This window comes from Berghia stephanieae, chromosome 5 (assembly GCF_034508935.2).
Source record: "Berghia stephanieae isolate SIO BIC M18660-M18661 chromosome 5, UCSD_Bste_1.3, whole genome shotgun sequence".
In the NCBI taxonomy this organism is placed as follows: domain Eukaryota; kingdom Metazoa; phylum Mollusca; class Gastropoda; order Nudibranchia; family Aeolidiidae; genus Berghia; species Berghia stephanieae.
The window spans coordinates 83081586-83096585 of record NC_088364.1 but is presented as its reverse complement, the minus strand read 5'-3'; the positions used below and the strand labels follow the sequence as shown (position 1 = coordinate 83096585).

Below are 15000 nucleotides of genomic sequence, written 5' to 3'. Positions count from 1 at the left end.
CTATGTTTGACCAATTCCCCCTAGAGAATAAAGACACAGATAAACTATGTTTGACCAATTCCCCCTAGAGAATAAAGTCACAGATAAACTATGTTTGACCAATTCCCCTAGAGAATAAAGACATAGATAAACTATGTTTGCGCTGAATCATAGTGCGGCTATGTGGTCTTGTTTATAACACTCGCCTTCGGAACAAAAGGTTCTGGGTTCGAGTCCAGCTCTGAGCGGCGCATTGTCGAGTCGTTGGAAGAGGCTCTTTACTCACATTCTCTCACCGTACTCATGTGTGAAATGAGTACCTGGCCGTTAACAGCTTTGTCTATGTATGAAAAAAAATGGAATACCCCCTAACGGGCGTCATGTAACGTCAGTAGTAGTAGTAGTAGTAGTAGTAGTAGTAGTAGTAGTAGTAGTAGTAGTAGTAATAGTAATAGTAGTAGTAGTAGTAGTAGTAGTAGTAGTAGTAGTAGTAGTAGTAGTAGTAGTAGTAGTAGTAACAGTAGTAGTAGTAGTAATATTTAGTAATAGTACCATTTTTGAGAGATGATATTTTGTCCTTGCATATTATCTGTAATGTACTGTTATAGTTATTAATTTGCGGCTATGTGGTCTAGCGGTATGGCCCTTCTCTTGAGATCGGGATATCTTAGGTTTGTGTCCCGCTCTGAGTGGACACATAGTGAGTCCCTGGAAAAGGCTGTATACTCAAATTCACTCACCGTATTCAGGCGTAAAATGAGTACCTGGTAGTTAACATCGTTGTCTCTGTCAGAAAAAAATATATTATATCGCCTCACGTCCCATACTACATGCTATGTGTTGCTGTTGGCTAGGGACCCCTTGTAAAGCGCTTTGAGCACGTCGGTTCAACTGAGTGATTTGACGACTGAATGTCGTTTCCACTCCATTTGTGCCAGTCGTGTCGGGGTCGTCACGAAAACCAATCATCAAAATAGGCGAGGAAAAATCCAACAAAGGGACTCCACTCTGTCTGAGCGTAGCCATCGTTAACTTATTGTCTGACACTGACCAAAAAATGACGTCAAGAGACAAGTCTTTGGTCGCCAAAGAAAACAAACCGTGATTTGTATTCAGTAGTTCAAACATTGGAATCACTTGTTTCCTTGAGCTCTACTAACGACAATTTATTAGAGGCTGCACAAAACTAAAATATGACGTCAAACTATACGTCCTAGAGGGTTCTAGTGTCAGGCCGTAGCCATCGTTATGTTATAGCCTGACACTGAAATCCAAAAGGACTGGTAGTTTGACGTCATTATTTGTTTTTGCACCGCCTAGTTAGTTGTTGTTAGTAGAGCTCATGGAAACAAGTTATTTCATTGGTTGAACTATTGAATACAACTAACGATTTGTTTTCTTTTGTGGCAAAAGACTGGTATTTTGACGTCATTTTTTGGTCAGTATCAGACCATAACTCTACGAAGGCCACGGTTCTAGTGTCAGGCTAAGTTAACGTCTCGTGTCAGGCTAAGTTAACGTCTAGTGTCAGGCTAAGTTAACGTCTAGTGTCAGGCTAAGTTAACGTCTAGTGTCAGGCTAAGTTAACGTCTAGTGTCAGGCTAAGTTAACGTCTAGTGTCAGGCTAAGTTAACGTCTAGTGTCAGGCTAAGTTAACGTCTAGTGTCAGGCTAAGTTAACGATGGCTACTGGTTGAGCGCTTAACTGTACTGTTTCCATTTGTTGTAATTTTGATGATGTATACCCACCAGCTTACCGATTCCTCCAGTTTGTAGTTGTAGTTTGTCACAAAGCACCCAGGCTCCGTGGTGCAGCCTTTGTTCGAGTAGAATTGAGGTGGAACTCCCTTCAGGCTTTTGACCTCAAATCGAAAACACAAGGTTTTTACTCGTCCGTCGGTCCATTCCTGAAAGAAATATTTGGAAACATTTGAAGATTTTTTGTTGAAACGAGCAAGGGATGATATGAAAGAAGTGGGCCTGTAGGAAGATGATGCTATGACTCGAGATGCATGGCGATGTGGCATTCATAATAATAATAATAATAATAATAATAATAATAATAATAATAATAATAATAATAATAATAATAATAATGATAATAATAATAACAACAACAACAACAATATAATAATAATAATAATAATAATAATAATAATAATAATAATAATAATAATAATAATAATAATAATAATAATAATAATAATAATAATAATGATAATAATAATAACAATAATAATAATAATAATAATAATAATAATAATAATAATAATAATAATAATATAATAATAATAATAATAATAATAATAATAATAATAATAATCTTTATTGTCCAAATTAAAGGCAATTCATGTGAGGTAAACAATGCTCAGTTTGGTTCATGGTATGAACATCAACACGTTTACAAATACAGACACAGCCATACACGAACATATACGCTTGCACATTGTTTCTACACATGTATACAAAAGAAAAGAGCGTATATATATACATGCACACATACATACATGCAGAAGACATACATACATACATACATACATACATACATACATACATACATACATACATACATACATACATACATACATTCATTCATACATACATACATACATACATACATACATACATACATACATACATACATACATACATACATACATACATACACACACACACACATACATACATACATACATACATACATACATACATACATACATACATACATACATACATACATACATACATACATACATACATACATACATACATACATACATACATACATACATACATACATACATACAAGATATGAAGTGAATAGAAAAGTGCCAGAAGACAATAGAGAATAAAAATTTTTTCGCGGCGGTGGTGGGGTTTGAACCTGCGACCTTATTGGTACGACAACTCCGCCTGGCAGGTGAGAGCGTGGCTCTACCGTGTGAGCTATCCACGAACACAAAAATATTCGTTTCAAACTCAAAGTCATTACTAGATCCCTCTCTCACCCACTTCTTGAGACCGCCGATTCGTTCGTACACCACCATCGCGAATAATTTTGACCAGCAGTTAAGCTTAATAGCCAATATTCTCAACACAAACATATAACATAGAAACGATTGAGACATTGAGTATGCTCCGGTGTATGGGGTGAATTTTTTAATTCAGAAAAGTGAGTGGAGCAGGCACTTATGTTGGTAACAACAAGATATGAAGTGAATAGAAAAGTGCCAGAAGACAATAGAGAATAAAAAATTTATTCTCTATATTCTCAACACAAACATATAACATAGAAACGATTGAGACATTGAGTATGTTGATAAGGGGAAATAACTATTTTAGTATCAGGATGTATTGGCAGATTCTAAGAATTACGGGACGTAAAAAAACGAGGATGGATGATCTTTATTGACGACCAGCATTTATTATTTAGACTAGAAAATAAGATACCATCACTCGGAAACCAGAAAATCGGTTACACAAGATATTTATCCAGTCCCCGGAAGCGTGGGTTATACACCTCCATTGAGATTGGAACCAGTCTTTTACATCACACGTTCGAACCCTATGCCGACCAAAAGGCCCGTGGTTGCTGTCATACAAAGATCAGCCATCCACAATGTTGTTTTTTGATTTCCCCATTCCTACCTTCTTCAGCAGGATCCAGATGACTTTTGGACCCCGATCGTAGTAAAGTTTTTTCCTCAAATAAATCTTTCCCAATTTAGTGTCCACCTCAAAGATATCACCGCCATCATTCTGTCCAAGAAAAGAGTTGACATCATCATTCCCATGTTAAATCATATTGAAATACTTTGTATTTAGTGAGCAGCTTTTGAACTTTTTTCAGATTTTATTTTATATGGTGCAATACCCACTTAACGTGCTCAAAGCGCCTTACAAGGGGACACTGGCCAACAGCAACACTGAACATGTGTTTGGCGATATCACAATTTTTTTTCGGACAGAGACAACGCTTTAACGGCCAGGTACTCATTTTACACCTGAGTACGGTGAGAGAATATGAATAAAGAGCCTTTTCCAAGGACTCAACTATGCGCCGAGCGGGGCTCGAACCCAGGACCTTCCCATCCGAAAGCTAGACCACATCGCCAAACTAGATTAGACGACTATGTTTAATACCCAAGTTATTACGTTTTCTATTCAAAACTATTTTAAGCATTCCATATTGTAACGATTGAATACATTGATTGTCGCCTAATTGAGTTCCTTGGTTGATTGGTGACAAATATAATTACAGGGACAGAACACACTGGACAGTCGTATGGACATTGTGGCTTGTGGACATCAGTTGAAGCGTAGCCTTCGTTAACTTATTGATGGCGTTTTCGTTAACTTATTGATGCGTTTTCGTTAACTTATTGATGCGTTTTCGTTAACTTATTGATGGCGTTTTCGTTAACTTATTGATGGCGTTTTCGTTAACTTATTGATGCGTTTTCGTTAACTTATTGATGCGTTTTCGTTAACTTATTGATGCGTTGCGTTATTTAAATATACTTGTCCAGGTTGAAGTAGGGTATTTCACTCTTGCTGGTCGCCAGAGCTTTGGTATTGTGCACGATTCAGCACAGTTGTTGATAAGAGTTAGTAACTACGTTTTTGTACAGGAACCAAAACTCAATTCTGCAGTGATGCCATCTAGACCAGCCTCTTTACCAGGTATGGAGTGTTCAATCAAGGGCTGAATCCAATTCTTCGATGCAGAAAAGATCTACTTCCTGTTCACTTCCTTGAGCGATATTTTTCCATTTTCCTTTTCATTTCCTTCAGTTTGCCCTTTTCTCTGTGTGTTGGTTTTCAATTTTTGATAAGATGATTTGCTACATCGTGTTGATGTCACCGCTGCATACCTGGTTTGTTTGTTATTTTCTGTATTTGTCTTATAACAATGGAGTTATCCCGAGTTCTATAGGGAATGAGATTAGCGGAAGAGTAGCGTCCCTTGATTGGACGTCCCCATAGTCTGTGACGTCACCGGCGGGAAAATTATTAGAGAGAGAACGTCATGTTGGTTGTGCGCATGCGTCTCTCGTCCTCGCGCTCAACCAACATGACGTTCTCTCTCTAATAACTTTTCCGCATTTGACGTCACAGACTATGGGTGACGTCCAATCAAGGGACGTTACTCTTCCGCTAATCTCATTCCCTATATTATACCAACCCTGACATACAAACATTGTTATTGTTGACTAAACCTTCATGACACTGTACTCACTGAAGTATAAAGGAATGTACTCACCATGCCAGGAATAGACTGCCGGATATACTTAATTGACCTGCTCAATGAAAGTTCAAAGTGGACAAGGGTATTCACTGGTGTAGCCTGACATCAGAAAATGTGAGAAATAAACAAAAGACACTTTTACTCTTTGGTGTGGTGAGACTCGTATCTAACAGTGTACCGCTGTGTGGTCTCGTGGTATGACACTCGCTTTCGGATCGGAAGGTCCTGGATTCGAGCCTCGCTCGGCGCATAGTTGAGTTCTTGGAAAAGGCTCTTTACTCACATCATCTCACCGTACTCAGGTGTTAAATGAGTACCTGGTCGTTATCAGCGTTGTCTCTGTCGAAAAAAAATGTGTAATATCGCCTAATAGGCGTCGTGTCTCGTTCTACAATTTACGTGTTGCTGTTGATCAGTGACCCTTTTTAAAGCGCTTTGAGCACTTTTAGTGGATATTGCGCGATATAAAAAACCTCAAAAACATAAACCTTTAGCCAAAACACTCGTCCTTCAAATATCGATCGATTTAAATTACTCTTATCTTGGTAAAAACTCACAAACCCGGGACTCGAAAGGTACCTACAAATTTATTGTATAGAACCAAATATGGAACTCGAGGATACTTTGTATTGGGACAGCGTGGCTCAGCGGTATAGTCTTTGCTTCGTACCCAAAAGGTACAGAGTTCGACTACCTGCCTCGTTGTGTGGCCTTGAGCAAGTCACCTCGCCCTAGCTCACTTTGCGGCGCTGCACTGCTGCTGACGCCTGGGTTATTCCAGTCTTCCATTGGAATAGACCCTAAAGACAAATTTCCCCTTGGGGATGAATAAAGAGAATGTTATTTTATTTTTTTATTTTTTATTTATTCGTTACGGCAGAGAATAAAGATAATCGATTATATTGCATCCAACTCGATGTTCCAATTTCTTATTTATGTGATATATAGTGGTATGACACTCGCATTCGGATCGGAAGGTCCTGTGTTTGAACCTCGCTTGGCACATGATTGAGTCCTTTACCAGCGTTGTCTCTGTCGAAAAAAAATTGTAATATCAGATGTCATGTATCGTTCTACATGTTGCGAGTTGCTGTTGGCTAAAGACCACGTGTAAAGCGCTTTGAGCACGTTTAGTGGATGATAAAACAAAATTATGCCCATTCGCAACGTCATCATAAGCTATCGTCGCCTGGGCATTCCACGAAGGAATATAAATATTTCATCAAACAAGATGTCTGGTGTCAAGAGGAATCTCCAATGTTGTCACAGTGAGATCCCGTCGCCTAGGCATTCAATGAAGGAATATAAATAATCCACCAAACAAGATGTCTGGTGTCAACAGGAATCTCCAATGTTGTCACAGTGAGATCCCGTCGCCTAGGCATTCAATGAAGGGATATAAATAACCCATCAAACAAGATGTCTGGTGTCAACTGGAATCACCCGTGTTGTCACAGTGAGATACCGTCGCCTAGGCATTCAATGAAGGAATATAAATAATCCATCAAACAAGATGTCTGGTGTCAACAGGAATCACCCATGTTGTCACAGTGAGATCCCGTCGCCTAGGCATTCAATGAAGGAATATAAATAATCCACCAAACAAGATGTCTGGTGTCAACAGGAATCACCCGTGTTGTCACAGTGAGATGCCGTCGTCTAGGCATTCCACGAAGGAATAGTAGATAATTCATCAAACAACATGTCTGGTGTCAACAGGAATCACCCATTTTGTCGCAGTGAGCAAATTGGGGGTTAATAATCTTGCCCAAGAAAAAAACGAACGTGCCTGAAGCAGGGCTCGAACCCGGGACCTTCTGGATCACAGTGCAATGCCTTAACCATGAGGCTACTTTGCTCCCTGGGTATTGGATATTGCGCTATATAAAAGCTCAAGTTTTTTAAAAGTTTTTTTTGTTGTTGTAAATTCTAAATTCATTTTTAGAGGTTCAACTCATACGTGTGATCGTGTTACACCTGAATAGAGTGAACATATGTGAATCAACTCCTTTTCCAAGTGACCACTAACTGTGGGATTGAACCCTATGAGTCAGAAGCCCCGTGCCCTACCACTAGACCACAAAGACGTGTGTTACGGAAATAATCCTGTGTTAAAACACCACAAAACAAAAACCAAACAAAACACAATCTTTCGCGTGACTTGGCACAGCCATCTTAAGTGTATGCCTAACAATCGAATCAATTTGATCACAATGTATAAACCGTGGCCTTCGTAAAGTTATGGCCTGACACTGACCAAAAAATGATGTCAAAATGCCAATCTTTGGCCGCAAAAGAAAACAAATCGTGAGTTGTATTCAGTAGTTCAACCAGTGAAATAACTTGATTCCTTGAGCTCTACTCACGACAACTCACTAGGCCGTGCAAAAACCAAATAATGACGTCAAACTGACATCCTTTTGGATTTCAGTATCAGGCTATAACATAACTATGGCTACAGTGTCAGGCTATGACATAACGATGGCTACAGTGTCAGGCTATAACATAACGATGGCTACAGTGTCAGGCTATAGCATAACGATGGCTACAGTGTCAGGCTATAACATAACGATGGCTACAGTGTCAGGCTATACCATAACGATGGCTACAGTGTCAGGCTATAGCATCACGATGGCTACAGTGTCAGGCTATAACATAACGATGGCTACAGTGTCAGGCTATAACATAACGATGGCTACAGTGTCAGGCTATAACATAACGATGTCTACAGTGTCAGGCTATAACATAACGATGTCTACAGTGTCAGGCTATAACATAACGATGTCTACAGTGTCAGGCTATAACATAACGATGGCTACGTTCAGTGTCAGGCCATAGCATAACGATGGCTACAGTGTCAGGCTATAACATAACGATGGCTACAGTGTCAGGCTATAACATAACGATGGCTACAGTGTCAGGCTATAACATAACGATGGCTACAGTGTCAGGCTATAACATAACGATGGCTACAGTGTCAGGCTATAGCATAACGATGGCTACAGTGTCAGGCTATAGCATAACGATGGCTACAGTGTCAGGCTATAGCATAACGATGGCTACAGTGTCAGGCTATAACATAACGATGGCTACAGTGTCAGGCTATAACATAACGATGGCTACAGTGTCAGGCTATAACATAACGATGGCTACAGTGTCAGGCTATAACAAAACGATGGCTACAGTGTCAGGCTATAACATAACGATGGCTACAGTGTCAGGCTATAACATAACAATGGCTACAGTGTCAGGCTATAACATAACAATGGCTACAGTGTCAGGCTATAACATAACGATGGCTACGTTCAGTGTCAGGCCATAGCATAACGATGGCTACAGTGTCAGGCTATAACATAACGATGACTACAGTGTCAGGCTATAACATAACGATGGCTACAGTGTCAGTCTATAACATAACGATGGCTACAGTGTCAGGCTATAACATAACGATGGCTACGTTCAGTGTCAGGCCATAGCATAACGATGGCTACAGTGTCAGGCTATAACATAACGATGGCTACAGTGTCAGGCTATAACATAACGATGGCTACAGTGTCAGATAACATAACGATGGCTAACGTATCAGGCTATAACATAACGATGGCTACGTTCAGTATCAGGCTATAACATAACGATGGCTACAGTGTCAGGCTATAACATAACGATGGCTACAGTGTCAGGCTATAACATAACGATGGCTACGTTCAGTATCAGGCTATAACATAACGATGGCTACAGTGTCAGGCTATAACATAACGATGGCTACAGTATCAGGCTATAACATAACGATGGCTACGTTCAGTATCAGGCTATAACATAACGATGGCTACAGTGTCAGGCTATTACATAACGATTGCTACAGTGTCAGGCTATAACATAACGATGGCTACAGTGTCAGGCTATAACATAACGATGGCTACAGTGTCAGGCTATAACATAACGATGGCTACAGTGTCAGGCTATAACATAACGATGGCTACAGTGTCAGGCTATACCATAACCATAGGTGTTTGGTGTAAAAAATAAAAACGACTTAAAGTGTGTGGCGATCGGTAAAGATGATGTTGAGATAGTTGACTATTTTAAATATTTAGGAATAACCATTGATAGTTCCCTCAATTTCTCTCAACATATTAATATAATATCTAAGAAAGTTGCCCAAAGATTATACATCCTAAGGAAATTGAGAACATTTCAAGTAAGGAAGAAAAACTATGTTAAGAGTTTATGACTCATTGATTAAAAGTGTAATTGCGTTTGGCTGCACCATATGGTTTGGAGGATGCCGACTTAAAGATAAATCAAAAATTTCAAAATCTATCAAAGAGGCATCAAAAATAATAAACCATCCTCTTGATGGAGTAGAAAGAATTCATGGAAAAGCAATAGAAAGGAAAGCATTCTCAATTACCAACAATAAAAAACATATTTTAAACCATGAATTTAGTCTTTTACCATCTGGGAGAAGGTTTTGTCAGATTAAATGTAGAACTAACAAGTATAAATCAACGTTCGTTCCATCAGCAATAAAAATTTTGAATATTTCATATGGTACAGAAAAACCAAGGATTGATTCGTTGACTGATTAACTGATTAATTTATTTAATGTAAGATTAACTGACCAATTGATAATGATGATAATTTTTGGTGTCGAATTGCCACAATCGTAACAAATTGAAAACGAAATGAATATGTTTATGTTGTGTATATCGCACGTGTGAAAGAAAGAAAGAGAGAGAGAGAGAGAGAGAGAGAGAGAGAGAGAGAGAGAGAGAGAGAGAGAGAGGGAGAGAGAGAGAAAATAAGTAGGAGTGAAATATCTGTTCAATCTTAGTTATCGTTTAACATTATAACAAGTGTAACTAAATGACAAATTGCCATATTTATGGACAATAAAGATCTATTATTATTATTATTATTATTATTATTATAACGATGGCTACAGTGTCAGGCTATAGCATCACGATGGCTACAGTGTCACGCTATAGCATAACGATGGCTACAGTGCCAGGCTATAACATAACGATGGCTACAGTGTCAGGCTATAACATAACGATGGCTACAGTGTCAGGCTATAACATAACGATGGCTACAGTGTCAGGCTATAACAAAACGATGGCTACAGTGTCAGGCTATAACATAACGATGGCTACAGTGTCAGGCTATAACATAACGATGGCTACAGTGTCAGGCTATAACATAACGATGGCTACAGTGTCAGGCTATAACATAACGATGGCTACGTTCAGTGTCAGGCCATAGCATAACGATGGCTACAGTGTCAGGCTATAACATAACGATGGCTACAGTGTCAGGCTATAACATAACGATGGCTACAGTGTCAGTCTATAACATAACGATGGCTACAGTGTCAGGCTATAACATAACGATGGCTACGTTCAGTGTCAGGCCATAGCATAACGATGGCTACAGTGTCAGGCTATAACATAACGATGGCTACAGTGTCAGGCTATAACATAACGATGGCTACAGTGTCAGATAACATAACGATGGCTACAGTATCAGGCTATAACATAACGATGGCTACGTTCAGTATCAGGCTATAACATAACGATGGCTACAGTGTCAGGCTATAACATAACGATGGCTACAGTGTCAGGCTATAACATAACGATGGCTACGTTCAGTATCAGGCTATAACATAACGATGGCTACAGTGTCAGGCTATAACATAACGATGGCTACAGTGTCAGGCTATAACATAACGATGGCTACAGTGTCAGGCTATAACATAACGATGGCTACAGTGTCAGGCTATAACATAACGATGGCTACGTTCAGTATCAGGCTATAACATAACGATGGCTACAGTATCAGGCTATAGCATAACGATGGCTACAGTGTCAGGCTATAACATAACGATGGCTACGTTCAGTGTCAGGCTATAACATAACGATGGCTACAGTGTCAGGCTATAACATAACGATGGCTACAGTGTCAGGCTATAACATAACGATGGCTACAGTGTCAGATAACATAACGATGGCTACAGTGTCAGGCTATAACATAACGATGGCTACGTTCAGTATCAGGCTATAACATAACGATGGCTACAGTGTCAGGCTATAACATAACGATGGCTACGTTCAGTGTCAGGCTATAACATAACGATGGCTACAGTGTCAGGCTATAGCATAACGATGGCTACAGTGTCAGGCTATAGCATAACGATGGCTACAGTGTCAGGCTATAACATAACGATGGCTACGTTCAGTGTCAGGCTATAACATAACGATGGCTACGTTCAGTGTCAGGCTATAACATAACGATGGCTACAGTGTCAGGCTATAACATAAGGATGGCTACAGTGTCAGGCTATAACATAACGATGGCTACGTTCAGTGTCAGGCTATAACATAACGATGGCTACAGTGTCAGGTTATAACATAACGATGGCTACGTTCAGTGTCAGGCTATAACATAACGATGGCTACAGTGTCAGGCTATAACATAACGATGGCTACAGTGTCAGGCTATAACATAACGATGGCTACAGTATCAGGCTATAACATAACGATGGCTACAGTGTCAGGCTATAACATAACGATGGCTACGTTCAGTGTCAGGCTATAACATAACGATGGCTACGTTCAGTGTCAGGCTATAACATAACGATGGCTACAGTGTCAGGCTATAACATAACGATGGCTACGTATAAACAGTTTTCCATGGATCTGTAGCGTTGTACATTTTAAGTCTCTCCTTATCATACATTTTCAGAATTTTACTCAGAATTTCACAACCACCCTAAACAAAAACAGACTTTTTTTTTATTCAAACAGAAAATCAAAAAGCACTTTCTATAGATAGTATGCGCTTGGCTAAGAAGCTCATAACATTGCCATCCGGAAGTATAACGGACCAACACACAAAACTGTGTGTATCCATGAACGTTTATAGTCAGGTTAATACAGTTCAGTGAGCATTACTCATAAACGCGGATGGCACAAAACAATAACAAAGACCTGAGTAACGTCATCTTCGAACTATCTATAGATGATATTCTTCAGCAAAATAATCCCTACAAGATAGTGTCACGTTTTTATGGCTATAACAAAATATTCTGTTTAAATGATGATATGTAGACAAAAAATCAAAATTAGAACATTGTGGGTTGCATCGTCAGGAATGTGACGATTTTTGTATGGTTGGTGAGGAAAGGGTTAAATGGAATTTGTCACGCTCATGTGAAGTCTTTTTATTTTATGGAGGGGCCGAGGTTTTTGTTTCGGCCAATAGAGTTAATAATAATGATAATAATAATAATAATAATAATAATAATAATAATAATAATAATAATAATAATAATAATAATAATAATAATAATAATAATAACTATAACAATAATAATAATAATAATAATAATAATAATAATAATAATAATAATAATAATAATAATAAATATAATAATAAAATAATAATAATAATAATAATAATAATAATAATAATAATAATAATAATAATAATAATAATAATAATAATATAATAATAATAATGATAATAATAAGAATAATAACAATAATAACAATAATACACATTTATTCAGCGCTCATTCTCGTGTAAAACACAAGCTCTGGGCACTTTACAAATGTGTATTTTTGTGAACTACAACCAACCAAACACTTTGATTACCTCAGTTAAAGATACAGGTTTTTTGTCGAGCAAATTGTTCAAAAAGACGCTGACAGTCACCGTGGACACTTTGTGCTGAAAAAACAAACCAAAGACCATTTCCATGATTTAGTATAAAATGTTTGCAACGAAATAATGGAGAGAAAAATAAACAAATTCTATTTTGACAGGCTTAAAGTAAAAAGTCTAAACAATAGCACGACCATATTACCTACCCCGGGAATATACTCATGTCATCATCATCAACGTCTACATTCCACCATCATCAGACAACACCACAGCGAAAAATATTTTGAGGAAAGAAATACAGGACATTCAAATTAAGTCACCCGATGCCGTATTGATGGTCACTGGCGATTTTAACCAATGTAACGATTTTACTCTCCCGGGACTTCATCAATACGTGGACTGCGAGACAAGGGACAAAAAAACATTAGATTTATTCCTGTGTAATATTAAAAATAGTTATAAATGTTTACCCCGTGCCCCATTAGGTTTATCTGACCACTGCATGCTCTTGCTACTCCCCACCTACCGCCCTGTTTTTAAACGTGTAAAACCAGTAAAGAAAAGTGTACAGATCTGGAATGGAAGTGTGTGTGAAGATTTGCGTGGTTGTTTTGAATGCACTGACTGGAATGTTTTCATCGAATCATGTGATAGTGTGGATGAGCTGAATGACTGTGTGAGTGAGTATTTAAAATTCTGTGAACAGCTAGTGTCTTGTAAAAAAGAAATAAAATATTATCCTAACAACAAGCCTTGGATAACAAAAGATCTAAAACTTTTATTGAACCAAAAGAAAACTCTCTATACTAGTGGAAACAAAAAAGATCTGAAAACAAAACAAAAAGAGATAAAGAGGGTAATATCTAGTTGTAGAGATAAGTACAAAAATAAAATTGAAAAATGCTTTTCTTCTGGGGATATAAGGGACACGTGGCGGGGGCTTAAAACTGCTGTGAACTATAATCCAAAGCCCACGATTATATCAGAAGATATCGAAATTGAAACTTTAAATAAATTTTATTCACGTTTCGACACAGCAAACAAATTTGATATTGAAAATGAAAAACATAAATTAGACAGGGCTTTGGAAGATGAAATGACTATTGAGGTCAGTGAAGAGGAAACGAGATTCGTATTTTCGAAACTAAACGAGAGGAAGGCTGCTGGGCCGGATGGATTGAAAGGAAAACTATTAAAAGAATGTGCCCACCAGCTTTCCCCCATTTATACACATATTTTTAACTGGTCCCTCCAATGCGTTTCAATCCCTGAAATTTGGAAAACTTCAAAAATTATTCCTGTTCCAAAAAAAGAAAAACTTGAAACTATGAACGATCTCAGACCTGTTGCACTGACTTCAATAGTCATGAAATCTTTAGAAAAACTTGTTCTTGTTAAAATGAGGAATCAGTTTATGCCATTGAGTGATAGTCATCAATTTGCTTACAAACCAGGACATGGCGTAGAGGATGCCATTTTGCTGTTTACAAACAACATCTACAGGCATCTAGATCACGCTAGGAGCTATTGCAGATTGCTTTTTGCAGATTTTTCTTCAGCGTTCAATACAATGCAACCTCAGTTGGTTGTTCAAAAATTGACTAGTCTGAATTTAAACAAGTATATAATTGCTTGGGTGCTCGAATTTCTTACGGAGAGAGCACAATATGTTCAATTAGGGCAAAACAAATCTTCCTGTATAACTACAAATACTGGTGCTCCTCAAGGTTGTGTATTGTCCCCTGTATTATTCACAATATACACGAATGACTGTAGAAGTCAAAACCTGAGTGTACCTTTAATAAAGTTTGCAGATGACACCGCTCTTCAAGGCCTCATAACAAATGGCAACGAAGTGGCTTATAGGCAAGAAATTGATAGATTTGTGTCTTGGTGTGATGCCCACCACCTAGAGCTTAACATAAGCAAGACAAAGGAGCTAGTGATTGACTTTAGGAGAGTGAAGGAACCGATAGAACCGTTAAAATTAAAGGACCAATTCGTCCAGCGAGTTCCTCACTACAAATACCTTGGTGTAACGATTGATGACAGGCTCAAGTGGGATGAACACTTGAAAATAATTAGGCATAAGATGTGCAGACGTACATATTT

At 38.2% G+C, this 15000-nt stretch overlaps 1 protein-coding gene across 1 annotated transcript in view; it reads right to left on the bottom strand.

Annotated features, from left to right (window-relative positions):
• LOC144974245 (uncharacterized) overlaps positions 1-15000 on the bottom strand; it is a 28124-nt gene that overhangs the window by 5912 nt on the left and 7212 nt on the right. The window contains exons 6-9 of the mRNA XM_078917164.1: positions 12880-12954; positions 5242-5325; positions 3627-3737; positions 1736-1885 (exon numbers count right to left, since the gene is read on the bottom strand). Coding sequence (XP_078773290.1) covers positions 1736-1885; positions 3627-3737; positions 5242-5325; positions 12880-12954 — 420 coding nt within the window. The remainder of the gene's footprint in view (positions 1-1735; positions 1886-3626; positions 3738-5241; positions 5326-12879; positions 12955-15000) is intronic.